Source organism: Rissa tridactyla, chromosome 7, assembly GCF_028500815.1.
Source record: "Rissa tridactyla isolate bRisTri1 chromosome 7, bRisTri1.patW.cur.20221130, whole genome shotgun sequence".
In the NCBI taxonomy this organism is placed as follows: domain Eukaryota; kingdom Metazoa; phylum Chordata; class Aves; order Charadriiformes; family Laridae; genus Rissa; species Rissa tridactyla.
In genome coordinates, this window is record NC_071472.1 from 49,396,492 (window position 1) to 49,420,268 (window position 23,777).

At 43.5% G+C, this 23,777-nt stretch overlaps 1 protein-coding gene across 8 annotated transcripts in view; it reads left to right on the forward strand.

Moving 5' to 3' along the window:
* ACACA (acetyl-CoA carboxylase alpha) overlaps nt 1-23,777 on the forward strand; it is a 138,129-nt gene that overhangs the window by 3,191 nt on the left and 111,161 nt on the right. For 4 of the 8 annotated variants that reach the window (XM_054208970.1, XM_054208974.1, XM_054208973.1 and 1 more), the window contains exons 1-9: nt 1,442-1,630; nt 4,646-4,692; nt 6,585-6,837; nt 20,210-20,342; nt 21,002-21,140; nt 21,355-21,464; nt 21,925-22,006; nt 22,881-22,979; nt 23,560-23,666. In XM_054208970.1, the coding sequence (XP_054064945.1) occupies nt 6,611-6,837; nt 20,210-20,342; nt 21,002-21,140; nt 21,355-21,464; nt 21,925-22,006; nt 22,881-22,979; nt 23,560-23,666 (897 nt within the window). In that variant the 5' untranslated portion in view covers nt 1,442-1,630; nt 4,646-4,692; nt 6,585-6,610. Of the gene's footprint in view, nt 1-186; nt 292-1,441; nt 1,631-2,984; nt 3,209-4,645; nt 4,693-6,584; nt 6,838-15,630; nt 16,883-20,209; nt 20,343-21,001; nt 21,141-21,354; nt 21,465-21,924; nt 22,007-22,880; nt 22,980-23,559; nt 23,667-23,777 lie in introns of those variants that run through there. The other 4 variants (XM_054208977.1, XM_054208972.1, XM_054208971.1 and 1 more) reach the window with 4 other exon arrangements.

The following is a 23,777-nucleotide window of genomic DNA, read 5'->3' on the forward strand; positions in this document are numbered from 1 at the left end:
GCGCTCCGCCTGATTGGTCACGCCCCCCCGCGCAGTTCCCCGGGAGAGCCAATGGGAGCGGCGCGGGGACGGGCCTCGGGAGGGGCAGGGTTAGCGGTGTCTGACCTGAGGTAACCCCGCGCATCACACCACCACCGCGGCGGCGGCGGCGGCGGCGGGGGCGGGCCCGGGGGGCGGGACGGGGCCGAGGCCGCTCGGTGAATGGGGCGGCGGCGCTGCGCCCCCGCCCGCTCGGCTGCCCAGCGCCAGGCCGGGGGCCCGCCGCGCCTCCGACGCTCCCGGCACCCTGAGGTGAGCGCCCCGCCCCGCCGGGCCTGCGGGGCAGTGTCAGCCCGCGGCGAGGGGTGGGGGGGGCGTGTGGGCCCGGCGCCCCCCGGGGAGCGCGGGCCGCGCCGGCGGCTTTGTGCGGGGCGTGCGCGGGGTTCGGGAGGCGCAGAGGGCGGGAAGGGGGTTTGCAGCCGCCGTAAGAGCCGGCCTGGTGCCTCGCCGGTGGGCCGCGGCGGGCGGAGACCCCCGCGTGCCGCCAGTCCGACCCCTCGTGGGGCCTCCCCGGTGCTGCCCCCGCCCCGGCCTGGGCCCGCCCGGGGGCTGCGCTGGCGGCTCCGAACCTTGGTTGGGGCTTCGCCTCGTGCGAGCGCGTTAATTACACAGAAATCCGGTGGGGGGGGGCTGGAGCCGCCGAAGGGGCGCGGGGCGGGAGGGCTGCGGCGCCGGGCGCGCATCCCGCTGCCGATCGTCGCCCCTCGCCCGTCCCGCGGGGTCGGGGCCCTCAGGGCAGAGCCGGGGGCTGCTCGCCCGGGGCGGGGGGGCGCTGCTGCTCTCCCCGGCGGGCTGCGCGGGGCACCGGAGACACCGGCTGGAGCTGGGAAACGGTGAAGTTGTAAAAGCAGATTGGCAGAGCGAAGCACGTTGTTATTCTCTCATGGCTGTCTCTCAGATCGCACTGTGAAAGTTCCAAAAGGAAATATACCGTGTTTAAAAAGAAATCCAAAGTAAAGCTAGTCAATTCCAATCTAGCAGGCTGTAAATATTAGCAAACCATTTAAGTTATGCCCAATTCTCTCAAACGCATGGGATTTAGGCACTGAGTGTTTTAGCAAACTAGGATAGCAGTAAATATACGCTCTTTTTTTGTCTTTACATTCTTTTTGAAAGTGACACAGACATATTTTACCTGAGGAGACCTAGGAAGGACATATTCCACTTGGATATTTATCCTCATCTGTTTAACATTGGTACAGAAAATCTGAAAACTGAGTAGAACTTCCAAACTGTGGTCATACAGTTTGTGAAGTACCTTTCAATACAGAAGCAGCTGCAGAACTTCACAGGGTATTTGATATTTGCTGAGAATGTTTTCGGATAGGCAGTGAAGCAATGCCCAATTATTAATCAGGGGGCATGGCTCAGGTGGAGCCGCGTTTGAATTGTGGCCCACCAGTTGCGTAGAGGAACAGGCTGGCAAAGTTTTGAGACTGAGCGAGTCTTCAAATGCAGCGGCCGCTGGCCTGACAGGACGTGGCAAGGAGCTCTGCGGGTCAAGGGTTTGATGCTTGGTGGCCTGTCTTGGTACAAAAATCATCTCTTTGCCCTCTCCAGATCTGGACGCTCACTTCCAGCCCTGGTATAGGTGAGCATGTTGATGATTTTTTGTGTTCAGTAAAAGCAATTAAGTAGTCAACTTGATACACAGGTACCATCTGTTTTTACTTTGGTTTTACCTTTTTTGTTCCTTTGTTTTCTGTTACCTGTGTTCATTCAGTTAGGGTGGTGAAAGTACACAACCATTTCATTGTTTTAAAATTGTTTGTGTTGATTAGCAATACCACAGATGCCTGGGCTTTAAATGGGAGACCTTTAAATAAAGCTAGTTTTGTTAGTTTCCTTTTTGTATGACTTATTGGTATTGTAGAGGCACTATTTTGAGTCTTTGAAAGAACCTACAACTCATTTTCACTGAAATAAGAACGTTCTCTGTAGTGTAATTGTCTTTGGAATGGGGTGGTTTGAAAAAAGTAGAAACTTAATTTCCAACTGGCATTATTTAAGTTTCATGCCTAGGTGTATTTTAGAATAATAAAAAGGGTTTTAAAGTAATAAAAACATCTAAAGTCTAATATTTTTACTTGTGCATTTCACTGTCAAGCCAAGTATTTTACTAATGATATTAGTAGAGCTGCAGAGAAGTGAATTGGGTTTTGATTCACCTCGGGCAAAACCAGATATGTTACTTCTTGAATTTGTATTCACTGCTTGTAGCGTGAACAGGATTTGGGTCTTTAACACCTTGATGTGTGCAGACCTGGGGAGTTATGAAAGTGCTGTGTATCTTCAGACCTCTCATGTGATGATTCTTCGGGAGGAGGGAGGACAGCGTGGCTCAGGTTCTGCAAAGATTCATCTGTGATTTAACATGTTTGTGTAATTGAACATGCTCAGAGTGTGTGATGTTACCTGTTCTGATGTCTTTGCAGGGTCGAGTTCTCAGTCTGTATCCTTCTGTAACTTACAGGTTTTTTTTCAGCAAAAAGTTCTCTCTCTGCAGAAGTTGGCTTGTTTGACAGGCTATTGTCACCTGCAAAGATAAGTGTAGAGGCTGAGGAGCCAGTCAATTTTGGTTTTTAGGGTCTAGTTCAGCGCTATTAAAACACACAGTACATCCACAATGGTTAGTGGTACACTAACAGGAACATTGTCTTGGTGGTGAGCGGGATGCTGTGTTAGAAACTGTAGTGAATACAATATGCAGAGGGTTGGTGAGACTTGCACATTCTGTTTGCAGCATTGAAAGCAAAAGGCTTCTGTGAGGAGATCGCTGAGAAAGTCTACATTTTATTTGGCCCCAGACAATGCTCAAATCAATTTAAATATGAATAACAAATTACAGCATGCTGAGAACAAGCTGAGCTTATGTCTAATTCAATGCAATGTTGAGTTACCAGCTGGTTGCAAAACTGGACTTTGGGACTGGACGTGCGTTGGTAAATGGACTTGAATGGGGCTTCATGGGTAACTAACTGCTTTTGAACGGAGTTGTACAAACAAGACGTTTGAGTCAAGTTGTTTGTGGCATTGGGGATCAGGAGCCTTGGCATTGGGTTGTTGCTTTCTTCTGGAGTGTTTGAGTGAAACGCGCCACTGCCTGTTCCTCTGTTTCCTTCTCTGCTTAGGGAAAAAAAAAAGGGCCTTGAAACTTGCTTATTAACGTGTAAGTTCTTGAAATTAGAAAAAGTTTTTTTTTCATTAGGAAAGGGTTGAAGTTAGTTTGTCTGTATCCCAGATTCTTCAGCGCTGATGATTGTGCCTACAGTAAATCTGTCTGGATGAAATTCTCTAGGAGTGATCTGACGCCAGGATAAATATATGCATTAATATTGTCTTCATGTTTATATGCACAAACAAAATTTGATTAAACTTTGTGCTGTCTGAACTATAAGTCCGGCCCAAGCACTTCAGTTAAAGAAATCTTGCTACATGGTGTAGTTTCTGCATGTCACAGATAGGTGTGCGGGCTTCACAGTCTGCTTACCCTTCTTCTCCCTCTCTAGCCTCAAAAAGACAGGTCTGTCCACCTTTCGAATGCCTATGTTGGACAGATATTTGTGGCTTTTCAGTCATAAAATGGTTAAGTATGTCTCTGTAAAATGAACTGCCTGTGGCCCCAGTGAAACTGGAGTTTGTGGGAGTAGTGATGTCAACACGGGGTTTGATCTAAATAATTCAGTCAGTTACATTCATGGTAGAAGTGCATAAGCCAGTTGGATCAGTTTTTAATTCTCAGTTACTGATGCAAAGGAAGAGCATGGTGTTTAAGGGTTGCACTGTCTATAAATTCCTTGTCTGTGCTCTAATTAAAACTACGATCATGTCCTGTTTGTGTTATAACATGGTCCAGTTTTGCTTGTGTACTGGATGAAAGCTGTCATGTTCGTATCAAACCAATTATGCTGCATCCCTGTACTTGGCATGACATGGCTATAATTAGCAGGACTGATGAGGTTTTCCCAGTGGTTTAGGATGTCAATGTGCCACATTGTGAGAGTTAAGGGTATCAAACCAGTCCTTTCTGCATAGTGAAGTACCTGTTGGGGGAATGGGGCCCTGAGATAAACGTCCCCTCATTTCCGCTGTGTCTGTATTGCTGTATCACAGTTTACTTTACAGGTAAACTGTTGGGTTTTTTATGTAAAAATATGGTATGTCAGCTGTGTCTTCCAGCCACCAGTTTTTCATGAGATTTCTAATTACCATTGCAATTTATTCCTGACCATCAAATTCAGCTGAAATTGGCCAGCAGATTCAGAAGTTCAGAGCTGTTAGACAGAAGTAGATAGCACTGGCACAAAGCACAGTTTCTTTTAGAAACAGAACTAAAAATATCTGTGGGATGATCAGGTGTGTGCTAACACATTGCTCAGAAGCTGCCAGAATGATGGACTAGCAGGAGGTGCCACGGCTTGGCTTGAACATCGTGGGTTCCGTTCCCGGGCTACTCTGTGCCCCGGAGCGAGCAATCTAGTCTGTTTTGTACCTGTGTTTTTTTCACGACAGTTTTGTGTTCCAAGGTTTGTTAGTGGTGGGGAAAACACACACAGAGTATTCTTCATGATAATAATATTTACTTGTTCATTCTTTTCTTTTCCAGTTCATTTTGGAAGTGGATAACTGATCAGATTGCACGAATAACAAGAGGTTAGTGCATTCCTAATTTTATAATGATGCGATTTCCAGCTGTGTGTAGTTATAATATAAGTGCATCAAAGTCAGGCAGAGCAGGGCGTATCAAATGTTTATTCCCCATCCCACCTGTCTTTGTGCTGTGAGGTGCTCCTTTGTTTTCTCCATCTGTCATGCTCATTCTCAGTTGTAATTATTACTGTTTTTTTTTTTTAATTTTGAAGAAGATGCATTCATTCCCTGTTGGAACAACACTAAAATTTTGATACTCAGAGTTCCCTGTATTAAGAGATTCTTCTCTTTATGTAACAATTTTTTTTAATGGAAAATGGAGTCCTGAACTTTTGTATTTTCCTCTGGCAATTGTAAACCGTGCTACTAAGTTTCAATATAGTACCATAAAGTAGATACTGTCCCCTAATTGACAAGGATGATCTGGGACCAAGAGGTTAAAGTGAGAGTGAAGTTACAGAAGGTGGCTCTGACACTTCACCATTGCCCAAAAGGGGAGATTTTTCTTCTATCCCCACCATTCCTTACCAGTATCTTCGATCCACTCTCTTTGCTGCTCCAATTCCTCTTGCTAACCTCGCAGGAAATTATCCTGTTTTGTTGGTTACAGTTGGGATGATTTTGTTGAATCAGATCAGAGGGGGGTCTGGAAAGCACCAGAGCTGGTGGGGTTGTTACAGGCATCCTGGTAGTGACTTATCCTCAGACTTGGAATGAGATTTGAAGTTTGAAGTCTTCCTAAAGCTTGGTATTTTCAGGTTAAGGATAAAGCAGATGGCACAACAGTATGTGGAAAAAGTTTTAACTTAATTACTGCTTGTGTTATACCTGTTATATGTATAGAGAACTCTTAGAGAATCATTTTTTATAAGATAGTCAGTTAATCTTGTAGTTGTTCTAGAATCTGTGGAGGCTTCTCTGAAAATTTCAAAATTACTCACTTCACTTCAGTTGAAACTTTTCATGCTATTAAGTCCGAAGGTATCAATTGTGGCTTGAGATGTGCTGAAGATCGTATTTTGGGGAGGCAAACAGTATGTTCAGCCCCTTCTTTTTCTCTTGCCCAAGTGTCTGCTGTTGACCAGAGTTGGAGGTGGGCTCGTGTGCTGAACAGATCTTTGGTCTTGCCCAGCCCCGCCTGGCTGGCAGGCTGCTGGCCAGTACGCTGTATCTCCTCCCCATCGTTTGGTAGATACGCTCCAATTCCTAAAAGAATCCTAAGAAGTATGAGGTCTTCCGAAAAAATGTAAGAGATAATGTGTCTTATACCTGGTGAGGGCTGGGAAAAGGGCATTTTTGACCAATCAAATGCATCATTTCAATATCAGTAAATAGTGCTATGTGAAGTACGTAGCGCAATGAGTCCCAGTGTTCAGATGCTGTTGAAATACAAGTTTTTAATCACAGAATGGCTGAGATTGGAGGAGCTTCTGGAGATAATCTAGTGAACCCCCTACTTAAGCAGGATCAGCTAGAGCAGGTTGCCCAGGACCATGTCCAGTCAGGTTTTAAATGTCACCAATAACTAACGAACCGAAGCATAATAGTAAACCAAAAATTTTGGATTTCTAGTCATGCATTTGTATTGTGATTTTTTTTTTATTATTTTTTTTTTTCATTTAAGTGACTACCGCAGCTTTGTCTAAACTAGCAGGCTCTGCAACACATGAGAATGACCAGCTGCTTTGGTCTCATGGTCCTTGTGCAAACAGAAAAGTCAATGATTATAGCAGAAGTAGCTATTCTTGTTCCTGGTCTCCTCTCTGGGTTCAACTATGGTATTTTAATGTTGTGTTTCCTATCAGAAGTGAACCTTGCTTTGTCCTCTTCTTTGTCCTGCAATAGCAGGTATTAACCTCAGGTTTTGGCTTTTCACTTTCTTCTGCCCCTTACAGTGTTGAGAGCCCAATTTGTAGGAGCCATGGAAGAGTCTTCCCAACCCACTAAACCCCTGGAGACGAACCCTCACTCTCGCTTTATGATTGGCTCTGTGTCAGAGGATAACTCGGAAGATGAGACCAGCTCCTTGGTGAAACTTGACCTTCTAGAGGAGAAAGAGCGGTCTTTGTCGCCTGCGTCTGTCTGCTCGGATTCCCTTTCAGATCTAGGACTTTCTAACGCTCAGGATGGCCTGGCAAGCCATATGAGGTATGGATAAAACAGTACTCAGATTCAGTCTTCCCTCTTTTCACTCCATTCATTCCAAAGATAATCCAAAGTTTCAACTTCATATCCAGGATTGGCTTCAGATGTTTTTGTTGTGCCAAGACATCTTTGGGCATTCTGTTTCTAAATGACCTCTTGTATGTTTATCTGTATCAAAAACTTCTGTTTTCCATTGGTTTTAATGAAATATCTCTGCCTGAATTCCGTAAGCACCTTTCAGACATCTCAGCTGTTGAGTGTTATGGTGGACTTGCTTATAGTGCCTGTCTCTTGTCCTGGCTTTCAGAAAAACGAAATGTGCTGACTGAGATCTTTTAAGTTTTCACTTGTATATGTCTTTTAGATGAGCCGTGTTTGTTGAGAACAAGGACGTTATTTGCTTATTTTGTCTTTGTATGGGATTTGCTGCTTTTTGTGTAGCCAAAGAATTGGCAGTACCCCTGGGTAAGATCAATGACTCCATGTTGCTTGGAATGTTTTTTTATTTTGGATACAGTAAATTTTGTTGATGGTTAAAGAAAAGATTGGTACCCTGCAAAGTGGTGGTAAGCCGAGATTTCATATGGTAGCTGCTGCTTGCAGCTCAGGGACATGTTGGTCTCACGTCTGGGAGAAGGGCAGCTTCACTCCTACTCCTGATTCTTTGTGGCTTAAGTGTGCTATGAAGTTGGGCTTTTGAGATCGTGACGTTAATATTTCCTCGTCAAAAGGCCACTTTATTTTACAGTGGTGGTGTTCTGCGTACCACTAGCAGGCTGTGTCCTTTGGATTTTCTCTGTTACAGACTGGGTATCTTGTACTTTTCAGTGGTGTACAGTTCAGAGTTTCTCGATGTCTGATCAGTCTTGCCTCACTCTTCCATGTCCCCTTCCTTGGTTTCCCATATTCCAGGAGGCATGGTGCCCAGACCTGTGCACAGTACTGTACCTGAGCCTCTGTCCATGCTGGGCAGAGTGAGGAGGTGTTGTACATGGGGAGCAGCGGTCCAGGAGTAGTCACCACAGTGAATATTGATAAAGTTATCTTTTGCTAGCTGTAGTATTTGCACTCATCACTACGGAATTGCAGCAACTCATTTCAGGTTACTTTGCCACCTTGTTAAATTTCTTTAGAGTTACATTCTTGATTCCAAAGCATCTTCAGTCATCCTAGTTTGATGGTAAGCTTGTAACTAATGAATTTAAAAAGAAAATGTTAAACAATGTTGGAATAGATCCTTACCAAAGCCCTGCTTCTTACATCCTTCCAGTTTAACAGAAAGGTTGCTCACTATTGTCAGAATTTCCAACTACCCTGCAGTTGTTTCATGTATACTTGTTCTGTTTATGAAAATGTAATTTTGGACAGTGATAAAAGTCTTTCTAACATCCAAATTTACTGCAGCAATTGACAGTCCTCTGTTTGCAAATCTTTTTAGCATGTAAGGAAGGAAATGCATTTTTGTTTAGGAAAGATTTGTCCTTGATATCTTGCATCTGGATGTAACTTACTACCTTTTTGCTGCTCTTTCTTACAAATAGGTCTGTGATTGTTCTGGTGCCCTTCAGCCTCCGCTTCTCCCACCATTTCCTCCCAGTGGTCAGAACCAAATCTAGAAGAGCCTCCTCTTGAGCTGCTCTTTCTGCCTGCCTTTGCAAAAGGTGTCGTCCCAGTCTAGGAACATACAGGACAGGCTGAATCCCACTATAGTTTTTACTGAACAATCCCTCGCTACCTTTACTTTGCTGCTTTTGAAGAAATGGTTGTTTCCAAAAAGGCTTCTGGCTTTTACTGACCAGTAGTAGATGTTTATATGACCAGCTGATCCTTTCAGTTTGTTCTTCTGTTTTGTTAGTTTCTTTGCTTGTGCAGATTAAGGAATTTTCATGTGTCCTTTTATTGGTGGTTATTGGACTCTTTGGGTTGGGACAGAAGGGAGATAGTAGTCCATACTTCACGGAGTTGTTATGGACATGTTTAGCCAGCTGGCAGTGATATAACAGATGTAAAATCTTAACACAAATTTAAAGGGGATTACCTTTCCAATGACTGCCAGTTCTAATTTGTCAGCACAAAAGATAATTTTGAAGCAGGAAAAGATCTATCCCTGTAACTATATATATTTTAGGAACAGAAGAAAGTGGATGAACAGGTAACCATTAGTACAGAAATAGACAAGAGGAGAGCAAGAAAATCAAGCACCTTCTAGGGCACACCAGACATCAGCGCCAGGCATAACGCAATAGGTGTGCGACCTTGAGCACCTCTGTTGCAACTTGCTTACTTTGGCACTCTCTTTTTAAGGGTACTTGACTTTCAGTTAAATTGGAGAGAAATGCCAATTCAAATAAAAAAAAGTTACAGCATTGTAGGCTGTTTTTCTAAGATAAAGTATTGAAATAGTTTTCCAGGATGGTAGTCCCTTTCATCAAAACATTTCCAAATAGTGTTTACAGATGGAGAAACTGAGACAGACAAGTTCAACAACTTGCCCGAAGTCACGCTGTGACAGTGAATTTGTGGAACACAGGTATTCTTCTTTCCAGCTTCCTTTTGGTGATCACAAAGGTACAATAGTTTCTGAAGTGACAAAGATAAATTCATGGGGAGTTCTGTACAGTTTGACTAGCGCGTCAAACAAGGTGCAGGTCCAAAGGAGCATATCTTTTTGAAGAAGTTGCCAAAAATCTTTCCATTTGCTGGTTAGTTTCACACAGGAAATTTTGGTCAGATAGAGATAGCTTGTATTTGAGGTGAGGGGCTTTGCTGCGGAGAAGTCCTTCTCAGGGAACAATTATGCCTAAAATCCAGAATTTAGTCAGCTGAGAAAGGGTTTGTGAGTGTTCCTGTAGTAACAGGCATTGCTGCTTCTCTCTTCTTCTTAGATCCCTGTAAAAACCAGTATCATGTTGCCAGTTCCTGAAGCATAGATGTTTCAGTAGGCTGTTTGGTGTATATTCAGTACCTGAGATTTGCAGGTCTCCTGCCTGGGCTGGAAAACATTGCTGTGAGCCTTATCATCTGACGGGATTGGGATGTCTAATCGAAACACCCTGACCCAGCGATGGGCAGTCCGTATGCCAACTCGTGTTTCTTCATTCGAGCATGAGCATGTGTGCGCTGTGTTCTTCCATCTATCACCTTATTGATCTTGTTAAGTGTTTATGCTGTTGCTAAAGACAGTCTTACTGGGACAGGTTGTACGTTATAGGCTTCCATACCACTGGAGATCTATGAAGACCTTTGATTGTGCCAGTTGGCTGCTACTTTATAGGATTGAGAAATCCACACTCTGAAATGAACTTCAAATTGGTGTGTGGAACGTCAGCACTTAACAGAAATTGTGTGTTGGAAGAGTAGCCACGCAGACTAAAATGTTCTGATTCTTTTCTTGCTTGTAGTTGTGCTTTATTTTAGGAGTATCGTTAATAAAAATCATGTAAATGCCCTCCTCACTCTATTAGTTATAGCATCTAACATGGAAAACAAGCATCCTTAAAGAAAATACTCATGTACAGTTTACATCAACAAATTTTACCCTTTGTTGCATTTTGCACCTTTAGATAATAAAGCCAAGTGTACGATTTTTTTCTTAATCTTTTTGCTTCCAGGCATAATTGTATTGTCTTTGCGTTCAGAAATTTCCGACTTCCAGCTGAAGGCAGTAGTCCTGTTGGGATGCGGTTTTTGCTTGTAGTGTAGCGAGCTGTTAAACGGCTGCTATGCTCCTTTCTGAAGTTTTAGTGGTAGATTAAGTAACTTCTCTATAAATGCCACTTGGAACGTACTTTGGGTCTGTTTGTTTTGTTTAGTAAATTGTTCTTTACTATTGCTAAATTTAATTCCTAGCTTCGAACATGGCATCTTGTATCAAACTCTTGTTTAAAATAGAATAAATCCTGCATGTCTTCTGGTATTTATACATCAGGGCTCTGGTTTCATAAGCGATGAAATGGGTGTACAGTGTCACCTGACAATCCACTTGCATCGACTGAAAGCCAAATTTTTGGAAGCAGCTCAGCTGTTACCTCTGATGTTAAGCCCGCAGACACTTCAGCCTGTAGCACCTAACAGTATTTGGACTTCTCAGTAAATAGTCTCAATAAATTATTGAGATGCTTAAGAAGAACTAATTATCTATTAAAGTAATTTTGGAAGAACGCCTCAGTTTTACTGGGGACAGTAGTGTGCTGTGTATGCCCAGCCTGGCACCAGGACAGGGTGCCTGCTTAGAAACCAGTTGTGAAGTGATTGCAGAGAGTACTAAAAGTAATAAAGGATCTTTTTGAGCTTGTTCTGAATTTAAAAAAAAAAATCCTTTCCAGTCCAACTGTTTGTGGTTGTGAGATTGCACTATAGGGCATTGATCTTGTAAAATGATAATCGCCGCTGTAGTTTTATGCACAAATCTGTGCACAGAAGTACAAGTATCTTCAGTGTCGGCAAGGCTGGTGCTCTCACTGCTGTGCCTGAGACTGGCCCAGCTGCATCCAAAAGGATTGCTCCTTTGCTGAACCGATTCCTTCCCATTCCCAGCTTTCCGCCAGAGCTGCCGGCTCCTGCTCTTGCTCTGCTGTCTGTGCTCTCAGTTACCATGGTGCTGCTGAGGTTTTTCTGTCGGGCAACTTGCATGGGGCTGCATCTCGGGGACCAGAAGGCCGTTAATGAAACCAGAATTGCTGCTTGCCGAGACATTGTCCTTTGCATATGATCAATTGCTGTTGGCTCAGCAGATGGGGGAGAGTGATACTGGTGCGTGTTTCTGCACGTTATTGAAATAAAGCTGTGCATCCTCAGGGAAACCCTGCCAAAAGAAAGGATGTAGTTCCCTTTTGTTGCCACTACGGCCAGTGAGTGATGTTGTGTTTTGTATTTCGAACTTCATCCACCTGGAGTGAAAAGTTGAATTTCTTCCTGTATCTGTTGAGAAAGAGGAAGCTTGTAAGGTGTTCTGAATTCCTAGCTGTTTCTGGTTATATGGATAATCTGTGAATTATAACTTTTTTCTACTCTATTTAGTTCAACAAATACACTTTAAAGGGCTTTTCATCTTCATACCTCTCAAAAGTAGCTTTCTTCTTATTTTGGTATAACATTTTACTCCCTCTGACCTCAGTTAACATGGGAAACATCTCTAAATTCAGTAACTTGTAGGGAGATTTTGCAAAGATTAGCCGGCTGAAATACCACAGCGGTGACAGTGTCTCCTGCTTGCTCACACATTTGTTATTTCTAATTGAAAAGATAAGGAAGTATGCTTTGTCCCTATCAGAATACTTTAGGGCCCCCTCCTGTATTTTCCTGAACGCCCTCGCTTTTCATCCAGCTTGGGGCAGGTAGCAGAGATGACTCTTGACTCCATATGTAACTCTGGCTGTAAGAATGGTGGCTGAAATGGGCTGCATCGTGCTTTCTATACAGGATTCTCTTACAGTGGGCAAAACCTTTTTCAATAATAAATTCTATGCAAAACTCCCCCACCTACCCCCTTAATTCTGTGTGTTAAAAAACATGTATTCTCTCATGCAGACCAGATCTGTTCAATGCTTGAACTTTGTCAAAGAGGGCTGGGAAGGCTCCTTGCCAAAGACTTTAACCCTGCTCTCTTCTCAGTTGCAGAACTATTACTGTTGTTGTTGTTAAAGTTTGTCTTGGTGGCCGGGCTTGACCTGGAGTGTGTTAGGCTGTTACTGCAGAAACCTGTGGAATTTTGTACTTTATGAGGACATAAAAGTAAAAAGCTTTCAATACTTTGTGGTTTTAGGAACTGTAGTACAGATATCAGTTCAATTTAAGTTTGGCTATTTATTTGGATTGATATTTGGATTCACTGGGCATTTTTGAGGGGTGAAAATTTGGTGCCGTGGGTCTAAGTGGGAAGGACGAAGAAAGGGGTTCTGAAAGATAACTTTGAAGGAGAGGGAGGGGCTTGGAGCTTGCCGGGGGGGCTAGAGGCTTGTCGAGCATGAGACTCGTGAAGTTGAATGCAGAATACCTTGGAAGGAGCAGCCAGAGATAGAACGGGTCACGGGCTATGTTGAAGAGCTCAGGAGAGAAGTGGTTTTGATCATAGTACACACACAGGAGCGTATGATCCGGGGGAGCTCAGTGAGCTTTAAATCATCAGGTTCCCTCCCATAATAACAGCTGTGAGGCTGCTTTGGGGCTTGCAGGGAACACCAGTGATTTGATGTGTGCATCCTGTGGGTACGGGCCAGTTTAGAATGCATACGGCATGGCAGATGAAATCCAGATACATGGTTTAAGAAAAGAAAATACCTGAGAAACAAATGTCTCAGCACTTAAAATCTGCGTGTATTGCAGCTGTTGGTACTTGGTTATTTGAGAGGAATCCTGTCAGCTTGTGCCAGTTTGGGCTCTGTAGTTTTGCAACCAAAGTTACTGCTTTAGGCTAAAGACGTGCCTTGATGGCCGTTCAAAATCTGCATTAGCATGAATTTAGCTAGAGAACAGGGAAAGGGCTGTTGTTGGTTTTTTGTGCTACATCCTTTATTTAATTTCCTGAAATCCTTCGGCTCATTCGTTTGTCAGAGCTGAGTTGAGTCATTTTATTTTGATTTGTATGTTGAAGCACTGATTTCTGGCAGCATCTGCATTCAAAGCCAACTGTTCTGTCTCTTTAAACTCACAGGCAAAAACTGTCTTTGAATCAGTCCAGATCACTGCCTCCCAGTGCCCGTTACCCGAGACATAGTAAACCATTTACTCCAGCTGCATAATTCAATATTGCTGGCTGGACTACGTATATGCTTGTTCTTTCTCTCTGCCTTTTTGTGAAATAGGTTGCAAGGGCGGATCTAAAACCAGAGCAGACCTTTCGGATGCTTCAACTGGCTTGAGCCTTACCGGATCAGATATGTGTTCACATCAGCGCTTGCATATTTACAAAACATAAAGCCCAAATCAGTGATGAGAGCTGCCCTCTCTCCGCACCCGTTACAGGCCTAATCTGGAGGCGTCGGGGGGGGGGGGGGAAATCCTTTCTCGGGGTGTGTGTGTCTGTGTGTGTGTGTGTTAGTGCTGCAGTCTCCTCAGGGCTGCCTTTCAAACAAGCCAGCTAATGCATCACTGCCTTTGGAATAAACCGCTACGTCACTGATAGCACTTGGCATGTTACAGTGCTGGGATCGATGCGGCCTCCTAGCCGCGATGTGCGTCAGGTATGTGCCTGTAATGAACGCTTTTTTTTCTGGGAGGCTAGAACAGAAGAGAAGTGCGCAGGCTTTCCTTTTGTCTAACCGCAGGCCTAGGGGGATGGTTTTCATACGGAATTTGCCATTTGGGTTCTGAGTAGCATTATGTTTAGGAAACGAGCTTTGTAGTGAGTGTGTGTTTGATGGTAAGTATTGTATCAGAGCGACACAGCCTTGGGTACTGTGTTTTTGTAGGGATGTTGCAGCAAATCGTGTCCATTGATTTTGTAGCAGTGAATTCAGCTGGCAGAAGGCACCGTGAATGTTTTTAACCAATGCTCAACCTGCTCCTCTAACATCAAGCTCTGTGTACATGTAGGATTTGTTTCCTCACAGCTACAATGGTCAGGAACTGTTTGGACTGGGGGCTGTGGGTGTGCTTTTTGGGAGCACAGGCAAATATTTGGGAAACCATTTTCACAAAACCTGGAAAATAAAATTTCAGTTATACTGTGTATAAATTTTAATCTCAAACCAGGATCAAAACATGAGGAAATCTAATGGATCGTGCAAATATTTTATTTTGAAAATTATGGAATATATTTGAGCAGCTTGGTCTAGTGGGAGGTCTCCCTGCCCAGGGCAGGGGGTTGGAACTCGATAATCTTTAAGGTCCGTTCCAGCTCTAACCGTTCTATGATCCTATATAATTTTCTACATGAAATACATACCCAGTAGAGCCACAGAATGTCTGTTGGGCTTTGCTGGTCTTATGTAGTGATGACCGGAAGAGAACGTGACACAGATTTTATCAAGCAGAGTCTGTAAGTTCTCTAAATTCTCTACCCTTCTGATGGCTAGTTTGGAACTGGTGAAGTGGTGGGTTTGTGGCAGTGTCCCAGCAGAACCAAAGGGAAGCAGGAGCCTGGAGAACTTGGAGGAGCAGAGTTCCATGGCTGGAGTGTGTGTGGCGGGGTGTGGGAGGCAGGGACCCCAGTTCCTCTGTTGGGCTGGGAGCAGGGGTCTGTACCACTACAGGTAAGTGGGGCGGCCGGGGCCTCTTGGGATGGAGCTAGTGCTGGAAAACGGTTCAAGACAAGTTGCTTTTTCTTACATACTTCTGTTTTAAAATGAATTAAATGGGAAATTTCAGGTGTGTTTCATAGTTGAGTAGTTCTTCAAAGAGAAACAAAGGCTGACAGGTGAGAGAGGCATTTAGTTATTAGGTAGATATATAGTGTTGGGGGTTTTTTTGATCTCTGTTCTTTCCCTGGTATCTCTTGTCTCTCCTGTCTGTTGAAGAGATTTATTTGCGCTGTGACTGCCTTCTTCACTGCCACAGTGTGTCGCTGTCCCCTCTGCCCTTCTGCTGACAATGCATGAAGGAATTGGATCCGAGGAGAATTGTTTGCCTGCACTTTATCAGCCACATGGCACTTGCTGTGTTGGTCATGGCTCCTATCACTCGCACTATTCTTAGTTCCCTGTCTCCTGCAGCGACCTCACCTTGCCCTTCAGGGCTCAAGATTGCATACTGTCATCATGTTAATGTGACACTTTCCCTCTGGGTACTTGTTCCTTTTTTTTTTTTTTTTTTGAGTGATCCCCCCCGGGTGATTGCATGGTGCTTGCCCAGGCTCTTGAAATCTGTGTGCATCAAATAAAAGCCGTGCTACCGACCCTACACCAGGAGAGACCCAAACGTAGTGAAATTTAAAGGTATTTAAAATACGTGTAGATGTGGTGCTTAGGGATATGGTTTAGCAGTGGAGTTGGCAGTGTTGGATTGACGGTTGGACTCAATTATCTTAAAGGTCTTTTCCAACCTAAACAATTCTATGATTCTATGAAATTTAAAACTGTAATCCAGTTGCTGTGTCTAGTTACAGTCGAGGTTTCATCATTACTGTATTGCTGCAGTCGTTGCCCTTGCTTATCCTTTCCCTACCCCTAAATTTGCAATTTATGTTTTTGCATGCGCTGGATACTGAGTAAACATTCTTCCTTTCTCCAGTGACATTACTGGACCCTGCAGAACTGGAGCACTTTGCTTGTGGGGATGTTTGTTCTTACAGCACTTGGGGTGAACTTATCTTCATTTTATAGGTGGAGAAACAGAGGCATAGAAAACTTAAGTGATTGGCCAGGGTCTCCCAGCTTCCAAGCCGGTGTCCAGTGGGATCTGGGTCACTACTGTGCTCTGTGTGCCTGTACAAACTGTGCCTCTGACTTCTCTGCAGCCGTGGAAATGCTTCCCTTGTCACCTCCCCATCCCTCCTGAAAATCTGGTATTAAATCCTACATGTTGATTGAATTCCTTGGGGCAAGCGTGGCCCCTGTAGCTGCTCCTTTGCTCCAGCAGAGCCGGTGCCAGGGAGGTGCTCTCCGTTGTGCAGCTGGCGGTGCGGGGTTCCTTGGGATGCGACGGAGCGCAGGGGGACGTGATGACCCCGTGGTGGGGAGTGTGAATCGGGGCTGGCTGTTCCCGCAGCAGCGTGCGGTGTGTTAAGCCTCCTTACGTAAGCTGTAGATCATTTTCTCCCTTTCCTGATCAGCTGCTTTCCTCCGGGCGCAGAGGAGGGGAGCTGCTCCCCTGGCTGTGCATGCTGCGTCACAGGAAGAGTGACTGAGAGAGGGGTGGTGGAAAGCAAAGGGACAAAGGTTAAAAGATCGAAGCAATCTGAGAAATGCCACTGCTTCAAGGAGAAGCGCGTGAGGCTCTTTGCAGCTTTCTCCTGCTGGATTTTGAGCTGCAGTATTGAAAAAAAATAAAATAGCAGCAGCTACACTAGACAAGTCATAAGCAAGCCCGAAATCTGTTAATTCCTTCAGTGAGGCAGCATGGAGGATTCTGCAGAGCAGAGTCAGGAAATGAGATATCACATGCTGCAAAGGTAAGAACTACAGATATGATTGTCTCCTCATAGCAGCAGCTGTCTTGGACTGAGGCAGTTGGGTGCTCCGTACTGGAAATGCATACTGATATTTTTCCATGTTAATTTTATCCTCTGAAACCTTGCCAGTTACTGTGAGGTATCTGTGCATGCTGTCTGTAAGAAAGATGCTAGAATACATCTTAGCTGAGGAATCAGTTGTTAAAGTTTGAGATTCTGCATAACTTCTAACCTCTGTAAACTGCAGGACAGATGAGCATTTTCAAAGTTCCTACATAACAAAACACTGCAGTTGTGACTTGGTGATTAATAGGGATGACAGTTACTAACTCAGCATTTATTCTGTTTTGTTTAAAGCTCAGTGTTCTTCCTTGCTGCCCAACTTCTACCTCTTACCCTGCAAAAAGAAAAAATCTCTCCTGTTTTCATTTTAATGTGCAGCCTGTGGTTATTAGTAAATAAACTTAATGTTCCTGGTATGCTTACTGAACAGAAACATATTTGCTTGTAAACAAGTGTTTGTACATTGTTCTGTATTTGTTGACATTTTATCTGTAGCAGTATCTTTATGTGTGTAGTAGTGTCAACTTGCAGGATAGTTCATATTCATACACGTTCACAGATTATGACCCCAAGATTTTTATCTTTTTTCTGTTTTTGTCGAGACTGCTCTCAATAAACCTGCAATGAATAAACCTGTCTCACTTGTTGGACTGTGCTCCTCCCTTGCGATGCTGTAGATTCTGACCCTCTTTAAATACAGAAATTTAGTAGAAGTTCAAACTTAACTACACCTTTTCTCTCTTTCTTGCCTGTTGGCTCCTGTTCTTGAATTCCTAGGCTGAGACTGTCACAGAGCAGTTTGGGAAATCTTGCTCATAGTGAGAAGTTTTAAATTCAATGACAGTGTCTGTCTCTGAAGTGCAGCTCACTGGAAGAAGGGGAAGTACTCAGGGAGAGCCTCTGCATGCTTGTGGGTTTTATGCCCTTCTCTGGATATCAGCCAGCAGCACTTTGAGACAAGTTAGCAGACTGGAGGTACTTTGTTCTGACCTAGGACAGCCATTTATATGTCCTAGAATGCCCCTGGGAGATAGGAATCTTTTTTTTTTTTTTTTTAGCATGCTTTAAAATCAACCTATGATCTTGTTTTTCCTGTTACCTTCACTTCATCCACTCTTGGCTTCATGGATTCTTCAAAGTCTCTCTCACTGTGCTTGAAACAGGTTTTCACTTCCCAGTTAAGCTCAACATTTGCAAAACTATAACTTGAAGTTCTCCACTAGGATGTCCATTTGTCATGGGAATATCTCACGTGTGAGAGAGAAAGATTAAGTGTTAGTGCAGAACATAGGGTCTGAATTTCATGTGCTCTAAATATGTTTTCTTGCTGTTCTGGAAATCCTCACAAAGTCAGAGTTGTGCCACTGTAGGGTATCACAGCCAAAGTAGATGGTGTGCACGAAGGTGGAGAGGAAGGGAAGGATCCACTCCATCCTACGTGTGGTAGAGAAACATGTCTTTGTGTTCAGATCTGGGCACTGATCTTGCCTTACCGGTAAGATGGCCTTTTGCTCTAGTGCAGTTCTTGGTTGGTCGTACCAGGATTTGGCGTATACCTTTTTGAATCGGTTGTGCTAGATGGTATGAGTCAAGATCCTTTTTGTTAATGTGTCCTGCAGAACACAGCATAGTCTGTGGTAGCACCATGATCGTTCACGGGGAAGATGGGTAAGAGAAGAATATGGATTTTAAACCAAGTACTAGCTACAGTTTGTTCAGGGCTTCTTTCATCAGTAAATGTAGTCAAAATACTGGTCTGTGGCGTTAGTGTGCTCCTGATGAAGAGTTAAGGAGGGCCTGCATTCCAGATGGGTAAATCTTCACAGGCCATAATGTATTTATGAGGGAACAAGACGGGGAATCCATATGTTTCCTCTCAGGCTGTCACTGAGCACCTCTAACAGCAGCTCATTCAAGCCAGGATGCTCCAGACCTCCCCCGGGGCAGTGAACCTCACAGGTACAGCTTGGGAGCTACCTGCCCTCGTGGCTGTGGTTAAAAGGAGACCTCTAGATGTTGTACGTGGCTTGGCTTGGCTTGTCCTTGGGTTGGTTTTTCCTTCGTGCCCTCTCCCAGCAATTCCAGTTGCTTTATCCCATTTCCCAGTGGAGTTGCTCAATGGTATCAGTGCTTCAGCAGCTGATTAGGCCAGAGGTTTCTGATGGGTTTCCCATGGCCAAAGGATGGCCAGCAGGGCCCATGTGGCTCTGGGGACACGTGCTGCCAGCGACACAACTGTTCCAGTGGCACTGGCCCCCTTGCTTGCCGCTGGGTCTTTCCAAAGCATTGAGTAGTTGTTTAAATACCTTCCCAATATTCATCTTTTCTTTCTAAAGAAAGGTTCTGTAACCCTGCGTGGTGGCAGGGGTAAGGACTTCACGTTGTTTGTGGGAAAGGAACCTATTAAGAAAAGCACACTAAATACAGTAAGAAAAATGGGTAAACTGTGGGGTGATCCAAGAGGTAAAGCTGCAGGGGCTTTAAAATAAAAAAATATCTTATTTCCCCAGCCGTGTTGCACTATGGTAGACGCCTAGTGTGAAGAGCAAGCCTTTGCTTTTGTATTGAGTTTCCTCTCACAACTTCAGCTTTGTAAATTTTAGCAAATCAAATCCTGTAGTGGTTGCAAAAGCAAAGAGTGATTTATCCATGTGTTATTTCTGTGGAAGCTGAAGCATCAGAAAGGGAAGTGACTGTCCCATTCCACGCAGAAAGATGGTGGCAGAGCACAGAGTGGATCTTGTCATGCACAAAACCACTGTTTGTGGTAGAAGTAACGTGATTAATTTGTCTTCTAGCTCTCAGAACTTTTGAGGAGGATATTATATGCTGGATGGTGAAAAATTCTTGGAAATTTGCTGTGGTTCCCCAGTAGGATTTCTGTGCGGAGTTTTCCCAAAGCCAGAAAGCATTGTTTGCCAGCTTTCCTACCTGAATTGAAAGCAGTGTGGTGCAGCATTGTTGTTCTGGGTTGAGCAGCAATATACAGTGAACATATTTTTACCTATTTATATCTTAGCACAACCGGAATTTCTCCAGATAAACTGGCTTTTGCAAAGAGATAACTGAAAGGTAGTTAAAAAACAGTCATCCCTGTAAAAGCTGAGGATGAGGCCATGGTGGTTGGAGGCAAGGAGTGATTCTACTTGTCTACTTGGGGAATATGGTCAAAGGGAACTTTACAAATTCTTCACATACCCTCTTCTATTTGTCTACATCTGCACTGCCAAGTTGCTTTTTTCTGTCTCCCACAAATCTCCTTAGGCCCAGTATGTCTGGTTTACACCTTGTAAAACAAGGCCGGGACAGGAAGAAAGTTGATGTGCAGCGGGATTTCACTGTGGCTTCTCCAGCAGAATTTGTTACTCGTTTTGGAGGGAATAAAGTTATTGAAAAGGTAAGTTACCGACCTTTTTGACTTCAGCATATTGCATTTTGTTTCCTTCTCTTGAGCTATGATTTCTCTCTAGATAAGGCTGTACATTCCAGATATCAAAATATTAATATTCCAGATATCAAAATATTAATATTCCTGAACTTGAAAGTTGTACTTCTACCTGTGATAGTTATGTTTCTGTTTTACTTTATATGTGATAAATAAACATCCCATTGTTTTAGCTTACTGTGACAGGAAAAAAAAATTGAGTGAGCTAGAGGACTTCTGCTGGCACAAAAGGATTTATGGACAGATACAACAAAAGTGGACTGGAAAAACACTAAGAAGTGTATTTAAAAATACATAATCACTTAATGGATGAGGTCTCTTCCTTTCAGCTACTGAATGTTTTAGCCACTTGTTATGTCTATTCTCATGTGGCCTTCTCCTCTTTAATCCAAACAAAGCATAATACATTAAAATCTTTATGGTTGAACAAGAGCTGATTTCTGAATTGGCTGATGGGCCATTAAATGTTCTTGCTGAATTGAATGCTGGCTAACGAAACTGTACAGCCCCGAAATTGGAGGAAGAGTCTGCGGAGAAAGAACTGTTTTCATTATCGTTTAGTGTTTTGTGCTGTTTAGACTCGATCTCATCCCTGCTTTTAATGTCCTCAGGTCCTGATAGCAAATAATGGCATTGCAGCAGTGAAATGCATGAGATCCATCCGACGCTGGTCCTATGAGATGTTTCGAAATGAGCGGGCAATCAGATTTGTGGTCATGGTGACTCCTGAGGACCTGAAAGCAAATGCAGGTGAGTTGTAAAGAGTGTGAAGGTGCGCAACCTTCTCCTTGTGCCCACAATGATGCAAAAGGCTGACTGTATGTCCACTCCATCACATTCTGTCAAGTAACAGATTTTTCTGGGAGGAAATAAAGTCCTTCCAGTATTGTAGATTTAGGGAATTTTAGACCAAGTACTATTTATTAGATCTGCAATCTAAATGAGACCTTCTTCGTGTTTTCAGAGTATATTAAAATGGCAGATCACTACGTCCCAGTTCCAGGAGGACCGAACAACAACAACTATGCAAATGTGGAACTCATTCTTGATATTGCTAAGCGGATTCCAGTGCAGGTGAGAAGTGTCAAAGATAGTTTTCAAAACAGGAGGCAAGAGCAAGCAATCGTCTCTTCTTAAATAATGGGTTGTATCTGGGGAAAAAGACAGGTGGAAGAAACTGAAATTACAAACCTATACTAGCCCCAAAAGGCAATGCATATTACAGTACAGTGGATTTCCCAGTATGACTATCTGCAGGAGATAGGAGGTTCCCTTTCCCCTTTCACTTCCCTACACTTAGTTCCTCTTCAACGGCTTGCTTCGGTAGCCGCCTTTGCCTTTTCTGCAAAATGCGATACACTGGCCCTTTCAACTAAGCATACCGTGTAGTTCAGGAGGTTGGTCTGGCTTTCAAATGTTATGAGGCTGTTTTCAGCGAGGAAAAGGAAGACTTGAAATATCCGCATGCTTTCTAATTCTGCTCGCTTCTTGTTTTACTAAAACAAAGAGTGAATTATGTTATTTTCTTCTGCAGGCTGTTTGGGCTGGCTGGGGCCATGCATCTGAGAACCCTAAACTACCAGAACTTCTCCACAAAAATGGAATTGCTTTCATGGGTGAGGATATATACTGCTCATCTAATATCTGATCCTTATTTTAAGATGGGAGGGTTTACTGAGAGAAAATCCTGAGTCTAAAAGAGAGGGATGAGGTATGGTTTACAAGTGCGAGGTTGATGATATGTTCTTTACAGTAGTCAGAGCAACAGACTGTGCTGCCTAACAGGTCTGTTTCCAATCATTGAGGCTAATGAAGCTAGATAAAGTTTGGACTTACGCTGGGAAATAGTTCTTGTATGGGAGAAGTGGCAACATATCCTCCATATTCTCCAACATATCTTTGAATATTGGAAGACGGGAAAATCAGAAAAGATTCCTATTAAAGCAGATTGTTCCAAAAGCTGAATGTCCCTGTTGTCATTTTAAAGAGGGTGTTTGTAGTTCAGTTTTATGGAAAGAGTGGAGTTTTATGTGGACAGTACATGAAGTTTGTGGTTTAGCAGTGTAGTTAACCAAGTGCTGGAGGCGTTTGATGCAGTAAGCCTCATCTCCCGACGCACATGGATCTGAATATTGGATAAGGTTTTGGACACGTGCTGTGTTTAAAACTAAAGATGGACTTGTGATAAAAGTTATGGGCTGAGCATAGCCTGGGGATAGTTGTATTGTGTTCTGACTTATAGAAAATCTTTTTATCTCTAGTGTGATGAGCCATAACCGCAGAAATACTTCGGACATTTGAAGAGGAGTGGATTTAAAAGCTGTATTTTAATTTCAGTTTAAATCTCTTACCAATCAAGTGGCATGCAGCAGCCCTACTAAGAGTGCTTATTTATCCCTCTTACCTGGGACCTAAATTAGACTTTTGGACGTTTCCCTAATGTCTGATATCTCTTGTGTCTCTCTCATGGATTGGTTTTGCTCTTTGTAGGTCCTCCAAGCCAAGCGATGTGGGCCTTGGGAGATAAAATCGCATCTTCAATAGTGGCTCAGACAGCCGGCATTCCAACTCTTCCTTGGAGTGGCAGTGGTAAGAAGGAAATTGCCCTGTCTTTATCAAGATTATTCTAATCTTTTTTTCTTCAACCCATCTAATCTTTAAGAAGCTTCTGTGCACAAAAAGATGTTTCAAGATATGTTCCATCTGCTTAGGGTTTCAAATTTGTACTATCTGAGGCTTAGACATAGTGACTATGGTATATATGGATATGTCAGGCAAAATTTATGTGTTGTGTAATGTGCTGTTAGTCTGACAGTACAGCTGTAATATCTGGTATTTCTGCAGTCTCTACTTTTCTAGCATATAGTGTGTCATTTTGGAGCACACAGCCAATACTCTGCTTCCTTGCAAGCTCTATACGGTTTCAAAAGACTGTAAATAACAACTTGTTTCTCAGAATTGCACGAGGTAAATGAAGGAGGATATAACTTGCTGACTGTAAGGATCTGCTCCCCAGAAAACAGAAATACTGTTTACATTCTGCGTTTCTTCTTCTGTAAATGCTTCCAGGCTAGTTCCTTGTGGAACTATGCTGTTTGTTTCACCAGTGTCTGAGTTCTCCCTGAGCCTTACAGCAGAGTGAATTAAGGTAATAATGTTTATATTTCAGGGCTTCGAGTGGACTGGCAGGAAAATGATCTTCAAAAGCGTATCTTGAATGTTCCTCAGGAACTATATGAAAAAGGCTATGTGAAAGATGCGGATGATGGACTGCGGGTAGGTGGCCAGTATTTTGGAGGTATTTGAGGTCCTGCTGCATGCACACCTGGAAAGAGCTAGGGATTTGATTTGTTTTAAAGGGGGTATAAACTAGAACTAGACTGTCAG